This window comes from Geotrypetes seraphini, chromosome 3 (genome assembly GCF_902459505.1).
Source record: "Geotrypetes seraphini chromosome 3, aGeoSer1.1, whole genome shotgun sequence".
NCBI classification, from domain to species: Eukaryota; Metazoa; Chordata; class Amphibia; order Gymnophiona; family Dermophiidae; genus Geotrypetes; species Geotrypetes seraphini.
In genome coordinates this window covers 142,546,292-142,568,455 of record NC_047086.1, presented here as the reverse complement: position 1 = coordinate 142,568,455, position 22,164 = coordinate 142,546,292, and the positions used below count along the sequence as shown (strand labels likewise).

Sequence of the window (22,164 nt, the reverse complement as noted above, 5' to 3'; positions counted from 1 at the left end):
TCCTTGGTGGGATCGCATTTGATATTACTGCCGTAGACTGTTTTCCAAATCTGCAAAGAGTTTGAGGGTGTCACATCTACAGGCCTCGCCTGTATCGTTCTGTGAAAACTATAATTATAGCTGTGCACTATAGCCTGTAGGACGTCTTGATAAGTAAAGGTATTATGGGCTGTAAAATATCTCCACATTTTGGATTTTAAAGTCCTGTTAAATCTTTCCACTACAGCTGCTTTAACATCATTATGGGTCACAAAATGGCTAACACCTTTTTGTTTTAATAAATTCTTCAGAGACTTATTTAAAAATTCTTTACCCTTGTCTGTTTGAAGTTTTTCAGGTGTACGTCCTAAATTAAATATTGTTTCAAAGGCTTCGGTGACTTCATGACCGGTTTTTGTTTTTAAAGAAACGACCCATGCATATTTTGACAGGATATCTATTACCGTTAAGATGTATTTGTAACCGTTGTTATAATGAGCAAAGGCTGACATGTCGACTAAGTCACTTTGCCACTGTCTGTCAACTTCCGACACAATTGTTTTATTTCTTTTAAAATGGATTCTAGCCGGTCTGTGTAAATTGTATGCGTTTTGACCGGTGATCCAATCCACCACATCTTTTCTCCGGACTGTTATATCACTCTTTTTAGCCGCTTGAAGTAGAGGGTTAATGCCTCCATAGCTTCCTGCCGCGTATGGATCATAATAAATTTGCTTCAATAAAGAATCCTTCATAGCTCTGCCTTTTTAACAGAGCCCTGTTAGGTGACAGCTGCTTTTTTTTTTTTCAGATTGTTAAGACAACAGTAGGGGGCCGGGACAAGTTCAGACATGTTTAAACACACCTCCACCTCTCTCCCCCTTGGCTTTATCAGGGGAGGGGTGCTGCAAGGGGCTTATCAACTGTTACCATGACAATAGGGGAGCTGGCCCATTAACCATTAGCTCAGAATTCCTACTGAAAAGTGTGTTAAAAGCAAATGCAACCTTTTCTCGTTTGTTTCTGCCCCTGCTCTGTTTTAAAAGCAGGAAAGATTTTGTGAATGCCTTTTGTTTTGTGATCTGCTCTATCCGTGAGCTCTTAAACCCTGTCTTTTAACTAAAAACTGTTAAAATAAAGACGCTTCTTTTCTGGCCACATCATTTCCAGGTGGGGGGTTTTGACTAAGTCTGTTTCCCCTATTTCCACCTACGTGGTCAGAAAAGTGCATTTCCGCCGCGTCATTTACCCTATTTCCGCCTACGTGGCCAGAAAAGCGCATTTCCGTCGCTTCATTTACCCTATTTCCGCCTATGTCATCAGAAAAGCGCATTTCCGGTAGGGGCAGGCACTCCCATTTCCGGTGATGTCATCAGAAAGCGTATTTCCGGGGTTAAACACGCCCCCATTTCCGGTGATGTCATCAAAAAGTGCATTTCCGGGGTGGGACATGAGGGGGCGGGGCAATGGGAGGGGTGGGGTCATGGGCGGGGCTACCACCATTCATTCCTATGGGAGGGGCGGGGCTTAGGTGATGAGTGGGGCGGGGCCATGGGCGGGGCTACCACCATTCATTCCTATGGGAGGGGAGGGGCATGGGCGGAGACTAAGGCAGGGCAATGGGCGGGGCTTAACCCAGAAGTGAACGCTGATTGGTAGATCCTTATCTCTGACAGCTGTCAATCATTTTGACATGAGGTGTACCCATTATACTACTGGTGTGCCTCAAGGTTCTGTTCTTGGGCCTATTCTTTTTAACATTTTTGTAAATGATATTGCTGAAGGGTTGTCAGGTAAGATTTGCCTCTTTGTGGCCGATACCAAAATCTGCAATAGAGTAGACAAGCCGGATGGTCTGAATAACATGAAGAAAGTCCTGAAATTTGGCAGCTAAAATTTAATGCTAAGAAATGCAAGGTCATGCATTTGGGCTCAGAAGGAATGGTACAGTTTAGGGGGGTGAAGTACGGGTCTTGGGTGCAATTGTATGTGATGATCTTAAGGTGGCCAAACAAATTGAAAAAGTGTCGGCGAAAGCTAGAAGGATGCTAGGTTGCATAGGGAGAGGTATGGCCAGTAGGAAAAAGGAGGTATTGCCAGTAGGAAAAATGAAGTCTCTGGTGAGACTTCATTTAGAATATTGTATACAAGTCTTCAAAAAGATATAAAAAGGATGGAGTCAGTCCAGAGGAAGGCTACTAAAATGGTGTTGTTGGAAAGGGTATTTGCGACTTTGGATTCAGGGGCTCCTTTGCCGGAGTCTTGGCGGCTTGCAGCAGTCACTTTGATTCTCAAGCCGGGCAAGACAACGACCTGTTGCAGTTCCTATCATCCTATTTCGTTGCTTAATACGGATTATAAGATCTTTACAAAAATTTTGGCTACTAGATTGCAGTTAGTTGTTGATCAGGCCGGGTTCATACATGATAGACAAATATTTGATAATATTAAAGCAGCACTAAATTTGATGTGGTATGCTCAACAGGAGGATTCCCCTACTTTGCTTTTGTCCCTTGATGCCGATAAGGCATTTGATAGGGTAGATTGGACTTTTCTTTTCCAAGTTATGACTCACATGGGCTTTCAGGGTCGGTTTTTACATTGGGTTCAAGCTTTATATCTTTCCCCTTTAGCACGTCTGAAAGTAAATGGGACTTATTTGGCGCCGTTGGAATTACATAGGGGGACTCGTCAGGGATGTGCCTTATCCCCTTTATTATTTGCTCTATCTATGGAACCGCTCTCGCCTGTGCTATCTGTGCTCATGGTAGCATTCGTGGTATATTTATGGGCCCTCGTGAATACAAATTGTTACTTTATGCGGACAATGTGCTGCTGTTTTTGCAGAGTCCTGAGGTATCTTTATGGGAGGTGTCCCACTGTCTCCAACTGTATGGTCAGATGTCAGGTTTTACAGTTAACATGTTTAAGTCTGAGATTCTTAATATTAATGTTCCTTCAGACATGGTTTCGGTGCTCCGCCGAGATTTTCCTTATCTTTGGGTTACTTCTTCACTCAAATATTTGGGAGTGAGGCTTATGGTTCATACCTCTCAGTTGTTTGCGGCTAACTTTCCAGAGCTTTTAAATACTCTTTTTAAAGATATGGATGGATGGGAGGAGCTTACTTTGATCTGGGCAGGTCGGATATGCTTTTGCCATGGTTGTTGTATTTGTTTATGGCTCTCCCGATTTGTTTGCCAGATTCTTTTTTCCACCGCCTTAATCGAAAGGTTTTTGCCTTTATTTGGAATAAATGTCTCCGAGGGTGCGGTGGACAGTTCTTTATAGTCTAAATTATCTGGTGGGATGGGGGTCCCATATTTTTGGGGGTATTATCAGGCCGCACAGTTGCAGGAAATTGCTGCCTGGTGTTTTTACTTGGATCGCCCTTGGATTCGCATTGTTCAGTTTTGTTTACCTTCTATTTCCTTATGGAAATTGCCTTGGGCCCCCATAGGTATTTTACGGGGCTGTATTTCTGATCCTAACCCATATTTGCATAGCACTTTATGGATTTGGTATAAGGTCCGGCGACAATTGTTCCCAGAGCGACTGTATTTTCGTCAGACTCCAGGAGTGCCACAGGGCTCACCACTTTCACCCACACTGTTCAACATTTACATATCATCCCTAGGGCACTTACTGCAAAAACTAAACCTGAACTACTACATATATGCAGATGACATTTCCATTTTAATCCCAGTGAACAGCATAACAAACGAAACCTCAAAATACATTTCTCACATTATGACCGAAATAGAACATTGTTCAATCAACTTCAAACTGAAACTTAACACAGAAAAAACAAAAATCTTCCTTACAAGCCCAACAGATAAAATTACCAACACAACGTTACATATAAAAGACCACGATTACCCGATTACTAATACAATAAAAATATTGGGAGTCACATTGGACACACACCTAACAATGGTTGAACACACGAATATAGTGGTAAAAAAATGTTTCCTGATATTATGGAAATTAAAGACCATCAAAAAATACTTTGACCCATTATCTTTCAGATTACTAGTGCAATCACTAGTGCTTTCTACTCTGGACTATTGCAATATCATTTATATGGGTCTACCCAAAAAAACAATGAGGAAACTTAGAATTATTCATAACACAGCGGTCCGCTTGATATTTGGATTAAAAAAGAGTGACCATATCACCCCCTACTAACTACTGCACTGGTTGTCAGTCGAGACACGAATAATTTTCAAGTTCTCCTGCATATGTTTCAAACTAGTTTGGGGACTAGCACCTACGTATTTGCTATCTCACTTCATATTCTACAGCCCTATAAGACAAACCAGAAACTGCTATCTTTTTGCATACCCAAGCATTACCAATTGTAAATACAAAACCTTTCTGGATAGAACTTTCGCGTACCAAGCAAACAAACAACATTGGCTAGACAACTACATCAACAAAGTTAGACTGACCTACAACGCTTTTAGAAAACTCATAAAAACTGCCTTATTCAACAGATATATCACCTAAACAGAATCTTCACTGAACAGTTGGATGAAGAACTTTTTTTTTCTCTCGTTCCAAATATGCCCCCTCTAAATCCTAATCAAATCGTATTTTGTAATTCGGGATCTATCTTCTAATATGTCCCCACTGAAAATCCTTAACGAACTGTATACTGTAATTTTCGCTGTATATTGTAATTTTCGCTGTATATTGTAATTTTCGCTGTATTTTTTGAAATTCGCAACCTTTTCCTAACAGGCCCTCTCGGAATTTCGCTGTATATTGAAATTTTCGCTGTTTATTGTAATTTTCACTGTATTTTTTTGTAATTCGCGACCTTTTCCTAACAGGTCCTCTCGGAAATTTCTTAGCAAATTGTATATTTTATATATTCGCTTAGCAAACTGTACAGCATACATTTCCGCTTTCTTAAAGTTTCTGTACTCTATATTTCCTCTATCTGCATATTGTAACTCGCTGAATGTCCAGCTCTCTTGAATGTAAACCGCCTAGAAGTCGCAAGATTGTGGCGGTATAGAAGAATAAAGTTATTATTATTATATGCTTGACTCCAGGGTTTTCCCCAGGTAGAGCGGAACCTTTTCGCAAGCTTTGGACTCATGCGGGCCTTTGTACTCTGGGGCAGGTGTGGTTGGAGACTCGTATGTGTTCTTTTGATCATTTAGAAGAGGAGTTTGGGCTTTTGGCTGTTGACTCTTTTTTCTATACACAACTGCGCTCCTTTCTTCTTAAACATGCTTTTTGGGATTTGTGTTTGAGTGAGACCAAGTTGGAAAGGCACAGGGCGGGGAGGAGTCTCTCGCTTATACCAGGCCCTGTTAGTGCGGTTCCCCCTAGATGATCCCTATAAGCGTTTGTGGGAGATCAATTTCGGGGAGTCCTTGCCTCCGAGATCTTGGCAATATCTGTACAAGTGTTTGTTTATTACTTCCGTGTCCTCTGCTTTCATAGAAAATAGCTATAAGATCTATTATCATTGGTACTATATTCCCAATAAATTGTACCAGATTTATAAGTCAGGTTCTGTGCTTTGTTGGCGTGGCTGTGGGCAGAGGGGCGATTTTCATCATGTATGGTGGTGTTGTCCTGTGGTGGTGCTATATTGGCAGGAGGTTGGTAAGCTTTTGGTTACTATATTGCGTAAACATTGCCCACTTTTGATGGCCTGTTGTTTGTTGAACGCCCCTGTTCCGGGTTTTACGAAACCATATCACAGATTTGCAATTTTTTTGTTTTCCGCAGCCCATTGGCTGCGGAAAACAAATAAGCTGGCTGCTTCCAATAAGCTGGCTGCTTATTGGAAGAAAAAGTATTTGCCAGCTATGAGACACATTTGTATCTACTTGGACTATCTACAGTTGATGTCCAAGTTGACAGAATAGGCCCGGGAGCCTTAGGTCCCACCTGGGGGCGGGGCTTGAGGCACATGGGCCCAACCCGACCATGTGCCCAAGGCCCCGCCCCCAGGAGGGACCTAAGGCTCCCGGGCCTATTCTGATTGGCCCAGGCGCCTTAGGCCCCACCAGTAGGCGAGCTTTGGGACGGATGGGCCAATCCGGCCTCATTCCGTCGTTGGCTGCCTGCCGGACAGGCGGGTTTGGCTTCCGTCTGTCCGGCCAACTACAGAAAGGTACGGGGAAGGGGGATGGGGGTGTCGTGGGGGTCGGCCAGGGGGGGCGCGGGTCGGCTGGGGGGGCGGTCGGAGGTTCTTGGGGGGGGGTCATTGGGGGGAGGGGGGTTTGCGTCGAGGGCAGGAGGGCCTGGGATCCCTCCTGCCCGTAATGTAGTGCGGGGTGGGGGTAGGGGGTCGCCGTGGCCAGGAGGGTTTGGGCTCCCTCCTGGCCCGAACAACTAGCGGGGGGGGGGGCGCCAGGGCCAGGAGGACTTGGGCTCCCTCCTGGCCCGAAAAACTAGCGGGGGGGGGGGGCGGCCGGGCCAGGAGGACTTGGGCACCCTCCTGGCCCGATATTGTCGGGGAGTTGGGGAGTCGGCGGGGCAAGAGGGCTTGGCCTCCCTTTTGCCCCGATCGTGTCGGGGAGTCGGGGGGCAAGAGGGCTTGAGCTCCCTCTTGCCCCGATCGTGTCGGGGGTGCCGCGGTTGGTTGGGGCAAGAGGGCTTGAGCTCCCTCTTGCCCCGATCGTGTCGGGGGTGCCGCGGTTGGCTGGGGCAAGAGGGCTTGAGCTCCCTCATGCCCCGATTGTGTCGGGGAGTCGGGGGGGCAAGTGGGCTTGAGCTCCCTCTTGCCCCGATCGTGTCGGGGAGTCGGGACCGCCAAGAGGTAGCAGCAGGACACCGGTATAAGCTTGTACATGATGGGGGGGGGGGGGGGTCGGGAAGCTGTGGGGGTGCGAGCGGTCCTTCAGGGTGGGGGTGCGGGTGGGAGTGCGTGCGAGCGGTCCTTCGGGGTGGGGGTGCGAGCGGTCCTGCGGGGGGGGGGGGGGGGGTGAATCGGACGTCGGGGGGGGGGGCATCAGGCTTTCAGGGTGGGGACAGGACTTCAAGGGGGAGAGGAGAGTCGGGGCGGGCGAAAGGAGAGTCGGACGGCGACGGGAGAGTCGGGCAGCATGCGCGGTATACGGGTGTGTGCGGTATATAAAAATTTCTGTACATAAATTTGTGTTTTTCGCGCGCTATACCCGTGTGCGCGTTTTACACGGGTGCGCGTTATCTACGTGAAAATACGGTACTTGTAGTGATACCGTACATAGTGATGCTGCCATCTAGTTTTTTAAAAGCAAACTGCAAATCTGTATCTGATCTGTACGGTATGTGGAGGATGCTGTTTTCTAACAGATTTGAAAGCTGATTTCAAGTTCAAACTTTACAAGTGTACATTTACCGTGTTACAGACACATTTCCAAAAACGTTAGCTTGCCATGTAAAAGGTAAATAAAAATTGGCATGCAAATCCTTTAAACCAGATTGTTAACTGTAAAATCAAAAATCTGGTTTAAAGGATTTGCATGCCAATTTTTATTTACCTTTTACATGGCAAGCTAACGTTTTTCTCTCCATACTGTTAAGATGGTAACCGCCCATCCCCCTGATTCTCTTGTGCCATTTTGATTCCCCCCTCTGATGCCCTCTGTATCATTTTAAAAGATCCCCCCCCCCACCCAGGATACCCTAGTGCCATTTTTTATTCTTTTACCCTTAGGCATGGCCACAAAAAGAAAAAGCTACTCTGTGGAGTACAAGAGGAGAATCATGGAAGATTCTTGGGGCCAAAATCTTGCTGCTTTCAGCAAAGAAAAAATGTTGAATATACGATTGCTCCGCAAGTGGCGAGCAGAGTATGATAAACTAGTTGAACAAGTGGAAAAGGGAAATTCTAACAAACGCAAGTGTGGATCAGGTCGGAAACCAATATTTTCTGAGCTGGAAGATATGATCTGTGAATGGGTTGTTGACAGGAGAACAAAGGCTTTGGTTGTGAATAGGGCTCATATTCAAGAATTCGCCCTTGCAATGGCGCCACAGTTTAACATAGCCTCTGAAAATTTCAAAGCATCACAACACTGGCTGGATAATTTCCTTCAGAGAAGTGAATTGTCTTTAATAAGATCCACGACATTGTTTAGGCTGGAAGATGCTCAAGTGATTAAGCGAGCACTTGCATTCAAGTCCTTTATTGATGAGATTGACTTCTCTAAATACAAGCTTTCCAACATGATTGCTATGGATGAAACTGCAGTGTTTATGGGCCAATCATCTCAAACAACAATTGAACAGCGGGGTGCCTCCTCAGTGTACATTCCCTCCACTGCTTATGAAAGTGCACGTGTGACCTGTATTTTGGCAATTCGTCTGGATGGCACTAAAGTCCTACCTCTAATAATTTCTAAGGGCAAGAAGGAAAAGATTGAACGTGTTTCAGGAATTTTTGTCCTTGAAACTGAAAAAGCCTGGGCCACACAAGCTGTTATAAGAAAATGGGTAGATTTAATGCTGCCACTTGTTATGCGAGGAGGTCAAAGAGGTCTGCTAGTCTGGGATGCAGCTAGCACTCACCGTGCTAAAGATATGAAGTCATTTCTTCATGAAAGAAAAATAGATCAAATAATGATTCCTGCGGGAATGACGGCCTATCTCCAGACCCTTGATATTGCAATCAACAAGCCATTCAAGGACAATCTGCGCATGGAAATTAATGACTACATTGAAAATAGAATGGAGAGAAATCAGCGTGGAAACTTTGTGAAACCTAAACTGCAAGAGGTTGTGACTTGGGTGAAGAATTCATGGGATAAAATCACTGACAATTGCATTGAACATGCATTACGAGCAGGCTACCTTGATAAGAAGTACTCATTTGAGGACACTGCTATTGCTAAACATGAGAGATTTGGTCCACTGATTGTGAAAGAAATGGAGTCCCAAGTAATTGACCTGGAACCTCAGGGTGTGAGTTATTATGATGATGTTCCAGAAGATGATGACTTGATTGTCATTGATTAAATGTGTAAATGTATCATACTGTAAACTGTTATACAGTAAATGTTTTTCTGGTTTGTGATACAGTTTTTTCTGGTTTGTGATACAGCTTTTCTGGTTTGTGATGACCTGTACCATATACAGGTAATAAATGTCTTTTTTTCAGCAATAAATGTGTACTGTATTCTTCTTCATGGAAAAAAAAGACATTCCCCTGAAAATAAGACCTTGTGCATATTTTGGAGTTTTAAAAAATATAAGACAGTGTCATATATTCAGGGAAACAGGGTAATACATGGCGACCTGGTTGTCCGTGCGAACCAGCACCTCTCGGTCACGGAGCAGGCGACAAAAAGCTTTCAGACCGAGGAAAATCACACGAAGCTCCAGAAGATTGATGTGACAAAGGCGATCGGCACGGGACCAAAGGCCCTGGGTGCGCAGACCATCCAGATGAGCCCCCAAGAATAGGTCGACAAGTCCGTTGTGAGGACATTCTGCGGAGGAGGGACATGGAACAGAAAACCTCTGGAAAGATTGGAAGAGAGAATCCACCAACGGAGAGACTTCCTGAACAAAGGAGTCACGACAATGCATCGAGAGAGAAGACCCCGAACCTGGTTCCACTGGGACGCCAGAGTCCATTGAGAAATACGGAGGTGAAGTCTGGCAAAAGGAGTCACGTGAACCGTGGAGGCCATGTGACCTAGGAGGACCATCATGAGCAGAGCCGGCGCCGAGTGCAGATGGGACACCAATCGGCACAAACGGATAAGGGCTTCCTGATGAGGCCGAGGCAAGAATGAGCAGAGACGCACCGTGTCCAGGACTGCTCCAATGAACTCGAGAGACTGGGATGGGCAGAGGTGGGACTTGGGAAAGTTCACCTCGAAGCAGAGACTCTGAAGGAGCAAGATTGTCTGTTCGGTCGCTCGCAGGACTTCGGTGCGAGAGGATGCTTTACATGAATTTATTCAGGTACTCTAGCATTTTTCTCTGTCTGTCCTGGTGGACTCACAATCTATATACAACTGATGCAAAATGTGGCGATCAGGCTGATCTTGGGTCTGAAGAAGTTCGACCATAAAACTCCTTCCTACCAACTCCTGCATTGGCTGCCGATGGAGGCACGTGTGAAGTTTAAATTTGGATGTTTCTGCTTCAAGGTATTTTTCGGCCTAGCCCCAGATATACAACTGACCTTTTCTCTTTCTCAACCAATCAACTTAAGAGAAGCTCAAACTTGAATTTTGTTTCCCCACCGGTTAAAGGATGTAAATTTAAAAGACACCATCAACATCTCTTCTCTTATCAGGCAGCATTACGGGGAAAAGACCTGAAACAATTACTCCTGCTTGCGAATACTTATGGGGAATTTAGGAGACACCTAAAAACATATTTGTTCCTAAAATACTTAGGCAGCTACACTGAACAATCTTTCCCTACAATAACTGACCGCTAAATCTTAACTCTGTTAGTACTACTTAATCTGTAACTTTTTAATCATTGTAAATCACATAAAACTTCACGGTCCTGCGGTATATAAACTGTTATTATTATTATCTACTATAATAAAATGCTAAGTGTGCATGCGCACTCTTACCTGCGTGATCCATGATCCGTAGGTCCCTGGCAGGCAGGAGCGTGCATGCGCGCTTAGCTGTGCCAATGGCCACCAGACAAATTCAAAAGTGATGGCGTCCCTGCACTCCACCATCCAGGAAATACGGCCCTACCGGTCGAAGTTTATTTTTAAGGTAAAAGCCGCTGTAGTCGCTCCTCTCAAGAGCTGCACCTGCATCGGAGAAGGCTTCTGACACAGGCGGCGATCATGAGGAGCCACAGCGGCATAGGCTAGACCGCGGGAAAGGAAAGGGGGGCGGCAATGGACTAAGGGATCAGGCCAGACCGTGGGAAGGAAATACGGCCCTACCGGCCAAAGTTTATTTTTAAAAGTAAAAGCCGCTGTGGCGCCTCCTCTCACGAGCCACACCTGCATCGGAGAAGGCTTCTGACACAGGTGGCGATCGTGAGAGGAGCCGCCGTGGCACAGGCTAGACCGTGGGAAGGGAAAGGGGGTAGGGGAAAATGCTGCTGCTGCACAGGGACGTGGAGGGGAAGGGCAATAACGCTGCTGCTGCACAGAGAAGTGGAGGGGGAGGGAAATACTGCTGCTGTTGATGCACAGGAAAGTGGGGTGGGGGAGGGAATTGCTGCTGCATAGGGAAATGGATGGGGAGGGAATGCTGCTGCGGCTGCTGCACATGGAAGGGGGGGAGGAAAATGCTGTTGCTGAAAATGGAGGGAGATGGAATGCTGCTGCACAGAGAAGTGGGGGGAGGGAAATGCTGCTGCTGCACTGGGAAGTGGGGTGGGGGAAATGCTGCTGCACAGGGAAATGGAGGGGGAGGGAATGCTGCTGTGGCTGCTGCACAGGGAAGTGGGGGGGAAGAAATGCTGCTGCTGCATAGAGGGCAGGGAGAGAGACAGATAGAAAGAAAGACAGCGGGAGGGAGAGAGACAGAAAGAAAGACAGACAGACATATATTCTAGCACCCGTTAATGTAAAGGGCTTAAAGACTAGTTATTATACAATGTACTTGTAATATTTCTAATAAGTCCTCCAATTCTACATTTTCCAATCATGGAGGTACACAAATGATCAATAAAGCCAGCTACTCTTTCACCCCTATTTTAACCATCAGTCAATTCACCCTAATAATTTAACATCTCTACAATGCTAAACAAAATTATTTCCCTGTACAACAAAACTCACTCTCTCACTTTCCAGCATAAAGTTGAGATAAAACCTTGTACCCTGGTGAACACATATAGCACAGTTACTTACCGTAACAGGTGTTATCCAGGGACAGCAGGCATATATTCTCACATGTGGGTGACGTCATCTACGGAGCCCCGATGCGGAAGCATTTTCAAGCAAACTTGATTGAAGATTTAAGTTTGCTCTGCTGCTCCACGCATGCATGCCTTCCTGCTCCACTAGGGGGTGCATCCCCTCGTGGTCTCCAGTTCACTTAACTAGCCAAGAAGCCAACCTCGGGGAGGTGGGCGGGTTGTGAGAATATATGCCTGCTGTCCCTGGATAACACCTGTTACGGTAAGTAACTGTGCTTTATCCCAGGACAAGCAGGCATGATATTCTCACATGTGGGTGACCTCCAAGCTTACTGAAGAGGGATGGAGGGAAGTTGGCAATTTAAGCAAATAGATTTCGCAATACCGATTGGCCGAACCGGCCATCGCTTCTGGACAGGGAGTCCAGACAGTAGTGGGAGGTGAAGGTATGAACCGAAGACCACGTGGCAGCCTTGCAGATTTCCTCAATAGGTGTGGACCTGAGGAAGGCTACGGAGGCTGCCATCACTCGGACTTTGTGTCCCGTTACTCGACCATGCAGCGCGAGACCAGTCTGAGCGTAGCAAAAGGAGATGCAATCGGCCAACCAGTTGGACAAGGTGCGTTTGGAAACTGGGTGGCCTAACCGGTTTGGGTCGAAGGACAGAAACAGTTGTGGGACTTTCCGGTGTGGCTGAGTGCGTTGGAGGTAAAAGGCCAACGCTCTTTTGCAGTCAAGAGTGTGTAGCGCCACTTCTCCGGGGTGAGAGTGGGGCTTGGGAAAAAACACGGGTAAGACGATGGACTGATTTAGATGGAAATCAGACACTACTTTAGGTAGGAACTTTGGGTGGGTGCGGAGTACCACCTTGTCGTGATGGAATACCGTGAAGGGTGGGTCCGCTACCAGCGCTTGCAGCTCACTAACCCGCCGTGCGGACGTGAGCGCGAGTAAGAAAATTACCTTCCAAGTGAGGAATTTTGGATGGCATTTGTCTAGTGGCTCAAATGGAGGTTTCATTAATTGAGCCAGAAACACGTTAAGGTCCCAAACCACCGGGGGAGGTTTGAGAGGGGGGTGAACGTTTAGCAGACCCTTCATGAAGCGAGTGACTAAGGGATGGAGCGAGAGGGCTTTCCCTTCCAGGGGCTGATGAAAGGCCGCAATTGCACTGAGGTGTACTCGAATGGAGTTGGTCTTTAGGCCGGAATGAGATAGTTGAAGTAGATAGTCAAGGACCAGGGGGACGGGGACCGACACCGGGTCCTGGCTGTGGGAGGAGCACCAGGTTGAGAATCTGGTCCACTTTTGTGAGTAGCAGGTTCTCGTCGAGGTTTTTCTAGAGGCCTCCAATATCTCCTTGACTGATTGAGACACGGGGAGAGCAGTCAGGGGGAGAGAAACCAAGCATTCAGATGAAGAGACTGAAGATTGGGATGTAACAGTGAACCCTGACCCTGTGACAGTAGAGAGGGAAACAGAGGCAGAGGCAGTGGATCTCTGACACTGAGTTGAAGTAGCAGGGAAAACCATGGCTGGCGTGGCCAGCGAGGGGCAATCAGGATCAGGGTGGCTTGTATTGTTTTCAGGTGGACAAGCGTCCGCAGTATCAGAGGAAACGGCGGGAACGCGTACAAGAACCTTCCCTCCCAGTTGAGGAGGAAGGCGTCGGCCTCGAGGCGGTCCGGGGAGTATATCCGGGAGCAGAAGAGAGGCAGCTTGTGATTGTGAGGGGACGCGAACAGGTCTATTTGAGGCGTCCCCCACCGTTTGAACACTCCTCGTAGGATCTGAGAGTGTAGTGACCACTCGTGTGGCTGGAGGAGGCGGCTGAGTCTGTCCGCCAGGCAGTTTTGTTCTCCTTGTATGTACACCGCCCGAAGGAAGGTGTTGTTGGAGATTGCCCATTTCCAGAGGCGCAGGGCTTCCCGACAAAGGGGCCAAGACCCTGTGCCCCCTTGTTTGTTTACGTAGTACATCGCTACCTGGTTGTCGGTTCGGATGAGAACCACTCGGTCGCGGAGCAGATGTTGGAAGGCTACAGCTGCGAGGTAGATGGCCCGAAGTTCTAGCACGTTGATGTGGCAGCGACGGTCTTGTGCTGACCACATTCCTTGGGTGCGTAGGCCATCCAGATGGGCTCCCCAAGCGTACTCCGACGAGTCCGTGGTGAGTACCTTGCTGTGGGGTGGGGTGAGGAAGAGCAAACCTTTGGAAAGATTTGAAGAGTCGGCCCACCAGCGGAGCGATCGTTGCAATGAAGGAGTCACTGTCACGGAGTGGTCGATCGGGTCCCGGTCTTGACGCCATTGAGACGCCAGGGTCCATTGGGGGATTCTCAGATGGAGGCGGGCGAAGGGTGTGACATGGACGGTGGAGGCCATGTGGCCCAGGAGGGTCATCATCTGTCGAGCTGATACTGAGGTCAGCAGAGAGATCCTTCGGCTCAGACTTACTAACGCCTCCAAGCGCGGAGGGGGGAGGAAGGAACGGAGGCGAACCGTGTCCAGCGTGGCCCCGATGAACTGTAGGGACTGCGAGGGGCGTAGTTGAGATTTTGGGAAGTTTATTTCGAACCCCAGACTTTGTAGGTAGGTAATAGTCTGTTGGGTCGCTGAGATAACCCCTTCCTTGGACGGGGCTTTGATTAGCCAGTCGTCCAGGTAGGGGAATACCTGGAGGCCCTGGGAACGTAAGGTTGCTGCTACCACCACGAGGCACTTGGTGAAGACCCGAGGTGATGATGCTAGTCCGAAGGGGAGGACTCGGTATTGTAGGTGCCAGTCCCCTACTTGGAAACGCAAAAACTTGCGGTGAGTGGGGTGCACTGGGACATGTGTGTACGCCTCCTTGAGATCGAGGGAGCAGAGCCAGTCGCCCTCGTCGATCAGGGGGTAGAGTGTTGGTAGTGAGAGCATCCGAAACTTTTCCCGTACCAGGAATTTGTTGAGGCGTCTCAAGTCTAGTATTGGGCGTAGGTCTCCCGTTTTTTTCGGTACCAGGAAGTAACGGGAGTAGAAGCCCTTCCCCCGTTGGTCGGGGGGGACCTTCTCCACTGCTCTCAGGCGAAGCAGGTCTTGAGCTTCAGAGAGGAGTAGGGGTAGCTGAGTCCGGTTGGGAGGGCAATTCGTTGGGGGATTGTCCGGGGGGATGGCCCGAAAGTTGAGAGAGTACCCTGATGAGATCACGCCAAGGACCCATGCGTCCGACGTGAGTTGTTCTCAGCGAGGGTAAAAGGCTTTGAGTCGACCCCCGATGGGAAGGCGGCTTGGGACTATGGCGGAGGGGGCCCGCCCCCTTCCGCGTGTCCCGTCAAAAGGACAGGGATGGTTTGGTGGTCGCGGGCGGTTGAGACTTGGGCATGGCCCTGTGGTGGGCTTGCGGACGTCTGGGTGGGGGCCGCGAGAAAGCAGGGGTGGACTTTTGTGGGTAGTGGCGCGGAGGGGCCCTGTATGGCCTGGACGCTGGCGGTTTGGGCTTTTGCCGGACAAGGGAGGCAAACGAGCGTTCATGTTCGGAGAGGCGTTTTGTCGCCGCCTCGATAGTGTCATCGAACAATTCCTTTCCCACGCAGGGGAGGTTAGCCAACCGGTCCTGTAAGTTGGGGTCCATGTCGACCAGGCGCAGCCAAGCTAGTCGGCGCATGGCGATAGCGAAGGCTGCTTCTCTGGAGGAGAGTTCGAAGCCATCGTAGGCCGCGTGGAATAGATGAAGGCGCAGGTTGGAGAGGGACTCTAAAAGCAGGCCGAACGTTCCCTGCCGGGAGGCCGGTAGGTCAGTCTCAAAGGCTCTCAATAGTCCAATGAGGTGTTTGAGGTATGATGTGAAGGTGAAAGTGTAGCTTTGCACCCTAGAGGCCATCATTGCGTTTTGGTATAGTCTCCTGCCGAACTTGTCCAGGGTTCGGCCTTCTCGGCCTGGGGGGACCGCTGCTGAGACCCGGGACGGGTGAGCCTTTTTCAAGGAGGATTCCACTAGCAGCGATTGGTGGGAGAGCTGTGGTTGCTCGAATCCCGGGTAAGGTACTGTGCGGTACTTGGCCTCCATTTTGGAGGGTACGGCCGTGACCATGTAGGGGGTCTCCAGGTTCCTGAAGAAGGCCTGTTGGAGTACCGGGTTAGGTGGTAAGCGAAGGGACTCTCTGGGCAGTGATGGCATATCCAGCTCTGCCAGGTACTCCTTAGAGTATCTGGAGTCTGACTGGAAGTCTAAGTCCAATGCGTGCCCCATGTCTTGGACAAAGCGAGTGAAGGATGGGCGAGATGTCCCCGGGGCCCCGTGCGGGGTCGGGGAACGAGACCTTCGTTGGGTGGAGAAGGATAAGGAGGCTTCCCTCGAGTATCGAGGTTCATGCTCTGATCCATGCTCCGAGACTGGGGAAGCACTGTGAGAGTGTTCCGGGGTTGTCGATCTTCGGCGTCTCGAGGAGCCCCTCGGAGACGATGCCGGGGTTAGGGGTACCGATCGATGTCGGATTGGTGACCTCGATCCGGACTCCCTCGGAGAATACGTCCGAGGGGGAGTTCGGAGGATTCGCGGGTTGGAGAGTGATAACTCAGCCACCCTTAGTGGTCCCGTACGAGGTGTGGGAGAACGGCCTCGTAGAGTTGGTGAACCTCGTGCCCTCTTGGAGGTACGGCGGTTCGAGGTTTCTGTCGTTCTAGCCCGACGTTTTGCCCCTCGGCGGTCTGCGGAGGGGGAACGTCTTGGGCATCTCGGCGAGGAGTCCGGGGATGCGGCGAGGATTGCGCACCTTTCCTCGAGGTTGTTCGGTGTGAGGCTCAGGCTGGTCTGGCACATTCGAGGTCGAGGCCGATTGAAACTGGGCCATTGCAGTGGACAGCTCCGACGTGATCATCGCTCGGAGTAGGTCCTGGAAGACGGGCACGGACAGCATCGAAGGCATGTCCACTGCCTCGGTGCGCTCCACCGGGGGCGACCTCGTATTAGAGTATTCCCGTGTGGTGGAGGCACGGCCCGAAGGCTTGGAGGGCTTAGACGGGGCTGTAAGCATGGGGCTTCCGCCATGCGTCGCCGTTGTCCTCGAGGCTGGCTTCTTCGCTGTTACAGAACCTGAAGAGGGAAGAGGGGACTTACCCGGAGCCGAGGCTTTCTGTTGTCCCGAGGACTTCGGGGTCGAGTCTCGAGGCGATGCCGAGGTATCCGGGGCCGAGGTCAAGGCCGGGGCCGAGGCCGGGGCCGACCTCGAGGCCGAGGTGGAGGGTTGGTCCGGGGTGAAGAGGTCCGCCATGCGGGCTTTTCTTCGGCGGAGGGCCCGGTTTTGGAAATTAGCGCACTGGGGGCAGGAGTCGGTTGGATGAGCCGCCCCCAGACAGAGGATGCACCGGCGATGCGGATCTGTGAGAGAAAGAAGCCACTCGCACCGGGTGCACTTTTTAAAGCCGGTCAAAGGCCGGGACATTAAATCGAAAGTAGCCGCGGCTCGATTAGCCACGCGGCCACGGGGACCCGGAAGCCTCCGGGTCGTCGAAAACGAAGCAGGAATCAAGTAAAAAGGTAAAGAATTCGCGCACAGCGACTTAATCGTGAAAAAACAAGAAAAAATCGCGGTGCTAGAAGGCAGTTGGGGCAGAGCCTGAAAAACACGGCTTCTAGGCTCGCGGAAAATTTTGAACTGGAGACCACGAGGGGATGCACCCCCTAGTGGAGCAGGAAGGCACGCATGCGTGGAGCAGCAGAGCAAACTTAAATCTTCAATCAAGTTTGCTTGAAAATGCTTCCGCATCGGGGCTCCGTAGATGACGTCACCCACATGTGAGAATATCATGCCTGCTTGTCCTGGGATAAAAATATATTCTATCCTTAACCATTTTTCTGCCACAAAGTGTATCCACAACATCACTACTTTTCTTTCTAATAGAATGTTACATAGATCTCATGCATATTCATTGGGGAAATCCTGAAAACCCGATTGGATTCCGACCCTCAAGGATCGGAGTTGCCCATGTCTGGACTAGTACCACCTACAACTCACTTTTAAACCTCCCCATGAAACTCAGACCTACTGTCTTCAGTTATATATATCCCGAAGGTTGCAGTTTCCTACCTTAGCCTTCCTTCTGGAACTTAATCTCTCCCCCGTACCTATCTTCTCAAATCGTTCCTTTTTCTTCCATAATTATCTCAACACAATTACCAACAGCACATTCTAACTCCAAACACAACTATAAAATTATACAAAACTAACTCAAAGATATATCCTCCTTTTGGTATACCCCATCCATGGAACCTGGTGCAAGCAAAACTGCAGCTGGAAACAGGCACTCACAATACAGGTTTAGAAAGAGTAAGAAGATCAGCTTCAAGCACTCAATAGATGTTCTACTGGAAGCAAATGGAAAAAGCTGATGGCTTTCCAATATTTCTCAGAGTTCTGGAAAAGTTGTGCATCCTGGTATATTACCAACTCTTGTGACTGATTCAATCCTGCTTGTCGATGGAGAAAAATCTTCAAAATTTAATATGCTATTATCTATCTATCTATCTATCTATATATATATATAAAAAATCGGATGTATCTCTGTGGGTGTATGTATGTATGTTCCAGCATAACTCTGAAACACATGGACAGATTTCAACCAAATTTGGTATACATATGACTTACTATCTGGGAAAAAATACTGTGGGGGTGAAAGGGGTGACATATAAAAATAATCAAAAACATTATATTAGTGTATAATTCAGTTTTCGGGCTCCCTGAGATTACTGTATATACTCAACAATAAACCGGGATTTTTGGGCCAAAAAACTGGCCTAAAAATGGGAGTCCCGGTTTATATTTGGGTCATCCCAATGACCACCTGAAACCCTCTTGGACTTCCTGCAGGCCTGCCTTAGGTTGGGACAGGAGGGATCCCTCCCATCCCTTGCCCCGGCCGACACTAACAATTACCACCCTCCCTCGCGTACCTGTTTGTTCCCTGGTGGCCAAGCGTGTATCCCCCACTGAAATTCTACAGAAGATTGTAATGGTAAGTAGCCAGCGGCAGGAGCGAGCTTTTTGTGCTCCCAGCCGGCCCTGCACCGCTCCTTGATAGGCTGCCACAAGTTCTCGCAGGATTCGCGATTCTCTCGGCAGCCTATTGAGGAGCAGTGCAGGGCCAGCCGGGAGCAGAAAAGCTCACTCCTGTGTGCCAGCCGGGGTGCGCCGCTAGTTACTTACCTTTACAATCTTCTGAAGGATTTAAGCACGGGATACACGCTGGACCACCAGGGAACAAACAGGTACGCAAGAAAGGGTGGTAATTGTTAGTGTCGGACGGGCAGGATCCCTTCTGTCCTGGTCTACCACTAGGCGGTTTAAGTTAAGGGGAATGGTTACCAGTAATCTGCTGGCTGGGTTAGAGGGCAGAGGGGAGTATGGGACAATCAAGCCATTGTGACATCACTGCTGAGGTTGGCTCTTTTTAGGGGGAAGAGGGTACAGGGAAGGAAAGTGGGACAATGTTCAGAGCCTGGCAGGGAAGGGGGCTTGGTTCACAGCCTGGTAGGGAATGGGACTGAGTGCAGGGAAGGGGGCTATGTTGCAGAACTTGGCAGGGAGGGGGTGTGACGGAGTGCAGATCCTGGCAGGGCATGACACTTGAATATTAAGTCCCCGACTTATATTCGAGTCAACCATTTTTCCTCCTTTTGGGGGGAAAATGGGGGTCTTGACTTATATTTGAGTATATACGGTAATACTAACACTCCCAATGATGTTTAAGTCCAAGTTCAGCCTCATACAGAGGGCCATTCTTGGTGCTAAAAATGAAGATGTCCACAAAATAAACAATTAAATACTTCCCGTTTTACCAGGTGTAATCACTGAATACAAGTCTACTGATACCAGAAAATTGGGATAAATAAATATCCGGGCAACGCCGGGTAATCAGCTAGTTCTAATATAACAGAGGCCTGAATTTTAATTGCACTATGGTGCAAAGAGCTGAGAGAATGGCCCTACTGAGTCAATAACTCTCAACCTTAGGCTGGATTCAGCTGTTCGAAAAGGAGAGAGGACTTACTCCCCGAACCCCACTCTGCCACATGATATCCTTACCAAATGCCATCACAAGCGATGACCATGAAGTCATGCTCTTCATTCAGGGTTAAGACCTTAATATCTGGCAGTGCAGAGATCATTTGCTCCTCAGGTGGCAGGTTCTTATTTCGTTTGTAGAAATGATCACCTAGGGACAGATGAAAACAATTCAGCACATAGAACCAATAAGCATCACAATTTCAAGTTCTTCTCAAACCTGGAATTACAACACCTAGTCAGGGAAAAAAAAATCAGATATTTACCCAAAAGTTCACTACAAACATGTTAGCTGCTTATGCACAAAAAAGGGACCATGCCCTGATTTGATATAACTTTGAATTTCAATCATAACGAAAATTAAAATAGTGTCAAACTTAAACATTTGAGAAAAAAACAGCATATTATCTTTGAAGATATATATGAAGCATCTATTTAATAACTGCTTCATATGTTCATTGACATAAGTTCTTTTTTTACATTTGATACTGACATATTGTAAGTATTAGTTTATAAATAAAAGTTTGCAGGACAAAGTGATGTAAATATTGAGTGAAACAGAAAAATATTTAGTAGGTCTTTGAAGGGAGACAAGGGGGTTTGTTAGTCCTTGCTCTGTATATTTGTATTTATAAAATGACAATTGTGCAGAATATTGTTTCTTTTTATACTTTAATAAAATACATTCAATATAAAAATCACAACTGAGGCTTGTGAGGATGGGATCAGATGGTTTGTGGGGACCGAGCTCGCAGAGACGGGGCGTAAATGTTTTTTTTAATTTCAGTCTTAGTAGTTTGCCAGTCCACAAAATAATTATTTTATTTCCGCCGGTCCATGGGTGTAAAAAGGTTGAATAATACTGATGTAGATAATATTTTGTGACTCTTTGTATTGATGCAGCATGCATGGCTCTTGCCATGTTAACATTCATTTATTGTACTTTTATATACTAAAATCAATTAAAAAAAATTTGAACTAAAAAAAAAAGTGATGACTCTATACAGGGATGTGGAGATTACTAGTTCTGAGTATTTTTACACTATTTTGGGTGACAGTGTCTCAAAGCCTGCTTTCAAAAATGCCAGATACTTTATAGGGTTTTGTGTTATTTTGCAAATACACATTCAAAACCTATATAGCAAACTTACCAAACCGTGACAGACCTAACTCACCTATGAAAAGATATATTATATTGGGCCATAGAGCACAAATATCTACTACCGGGAACCTAGAACAAACTGGACTGTTACAGATTCCCACACAGACACTAAAGACTAGTAGAATCCTTTATGTCAGTAGCACATGCAGAACACAGACAGATCCTCACCTGATATAGAATAGACACTTTTCTACTGTGTTGGTTCCAGTCTATTGTATCACTGAAACCCCTCCCCCCCGATCCAGAGATTGTATCTTCTTTTAGGAAGAGATGTCCTAGAAATTATTGGAACCTCTGGAGCACCAAAAGCCTCATACTTTGGATTAAAATCCTAAAATAATAAATCACTTGCAGAGCAAAAAAAAAAAAAGACCCCTTCTCAACTTGCTAAGGCAATACTCAATGATACGAGGAGGTAGAGTTGAAAAATGTAGATGATGCATTCTGCAATCCTCGCGGGTGAAAAAGAGTAACCCAATAGTCAAAACTCACATCCCTTTTGCAATGGGATGGCCAATTGAGTGTTGATCAGTTCCTCTGCCACCTCATCTACTCTGGTTTCCAAATCATCTTGGTGGTGAGTCAGCTCCTACATCTCCTGTTTTACATCTAATCTATACAATTTCTGGGTCGCTGTATGTCTATCTAGGTTCAAGGCAGCTTACAATTTAGAAGTTACACAGGATGTTTAGGTAATGCAACAGTAAACGAGATTAGACAGAACAGTATGTGATATATATATTGAAGACAGGAAGAAGTGAGATCATCAGGTATAGTGAAAACAGACATACAGTACTGTACTCATTCTCTCAAGGTTTCCACAGCTGGCATTGTGCTTGTTGCAGGTTTCTGGGTCTCGCTGAGTCTTGTGAGGTAGAAACCAATGCTTCAGCCACCATGCTGTAGCTTTCTTCAAGGTATGCTGTGAGGTCTGCAGCTTGTCTTTGTAAATAGTGGGTTCACTAGCTTGATTGGGAACAGGGCAGTCCATGAATTCGAATTTTGGTGGGCAAGTCAGTTAGTCAGAAATTAGAATTTTGTTGTGAAAATCAGTTGGTCTCTTTTTTTTCTTTCTATAGAATGGACAAGTCTCTGATTGGTTTAAAGATGTTCTCCCCGTGAAGCTGGGTTACACGTTCTCTCAGGGTTTACGCAGCTGGTATTGTGCTTGTTGCATGTTTGTGG

At 47.6% G+C, this 22,164-nt stretch overlaps 1 protein-coding gene across 4 annotated transcripts in view; it reads right to left on the bottom strand.

Moving 5' to 3' along the window:
• The window catches only part of PPM1G (protein phosphatase, Mg2+/Mn2+ dependent 1G), a 168,353-nt gene that overhangs the window by 50,208 nt on the left and 95,981 nt on the right, over positions 1-22,164 (bottom strand). For all 4 annotated transcript variants that reach the window (XM_033936167.1, XM_033936169.1, XM_033936171.1 and 1 more), the window contains exon 8: positions 19,839-19,968. In XM_033936167.1, the coding sequence (XP_033792058.1) occupies positions 19,839-19,968 (130 nt within the window). The remainder of the gene's footprint in view (positions 1-19,838; positions 19,969-22,164) is intronic.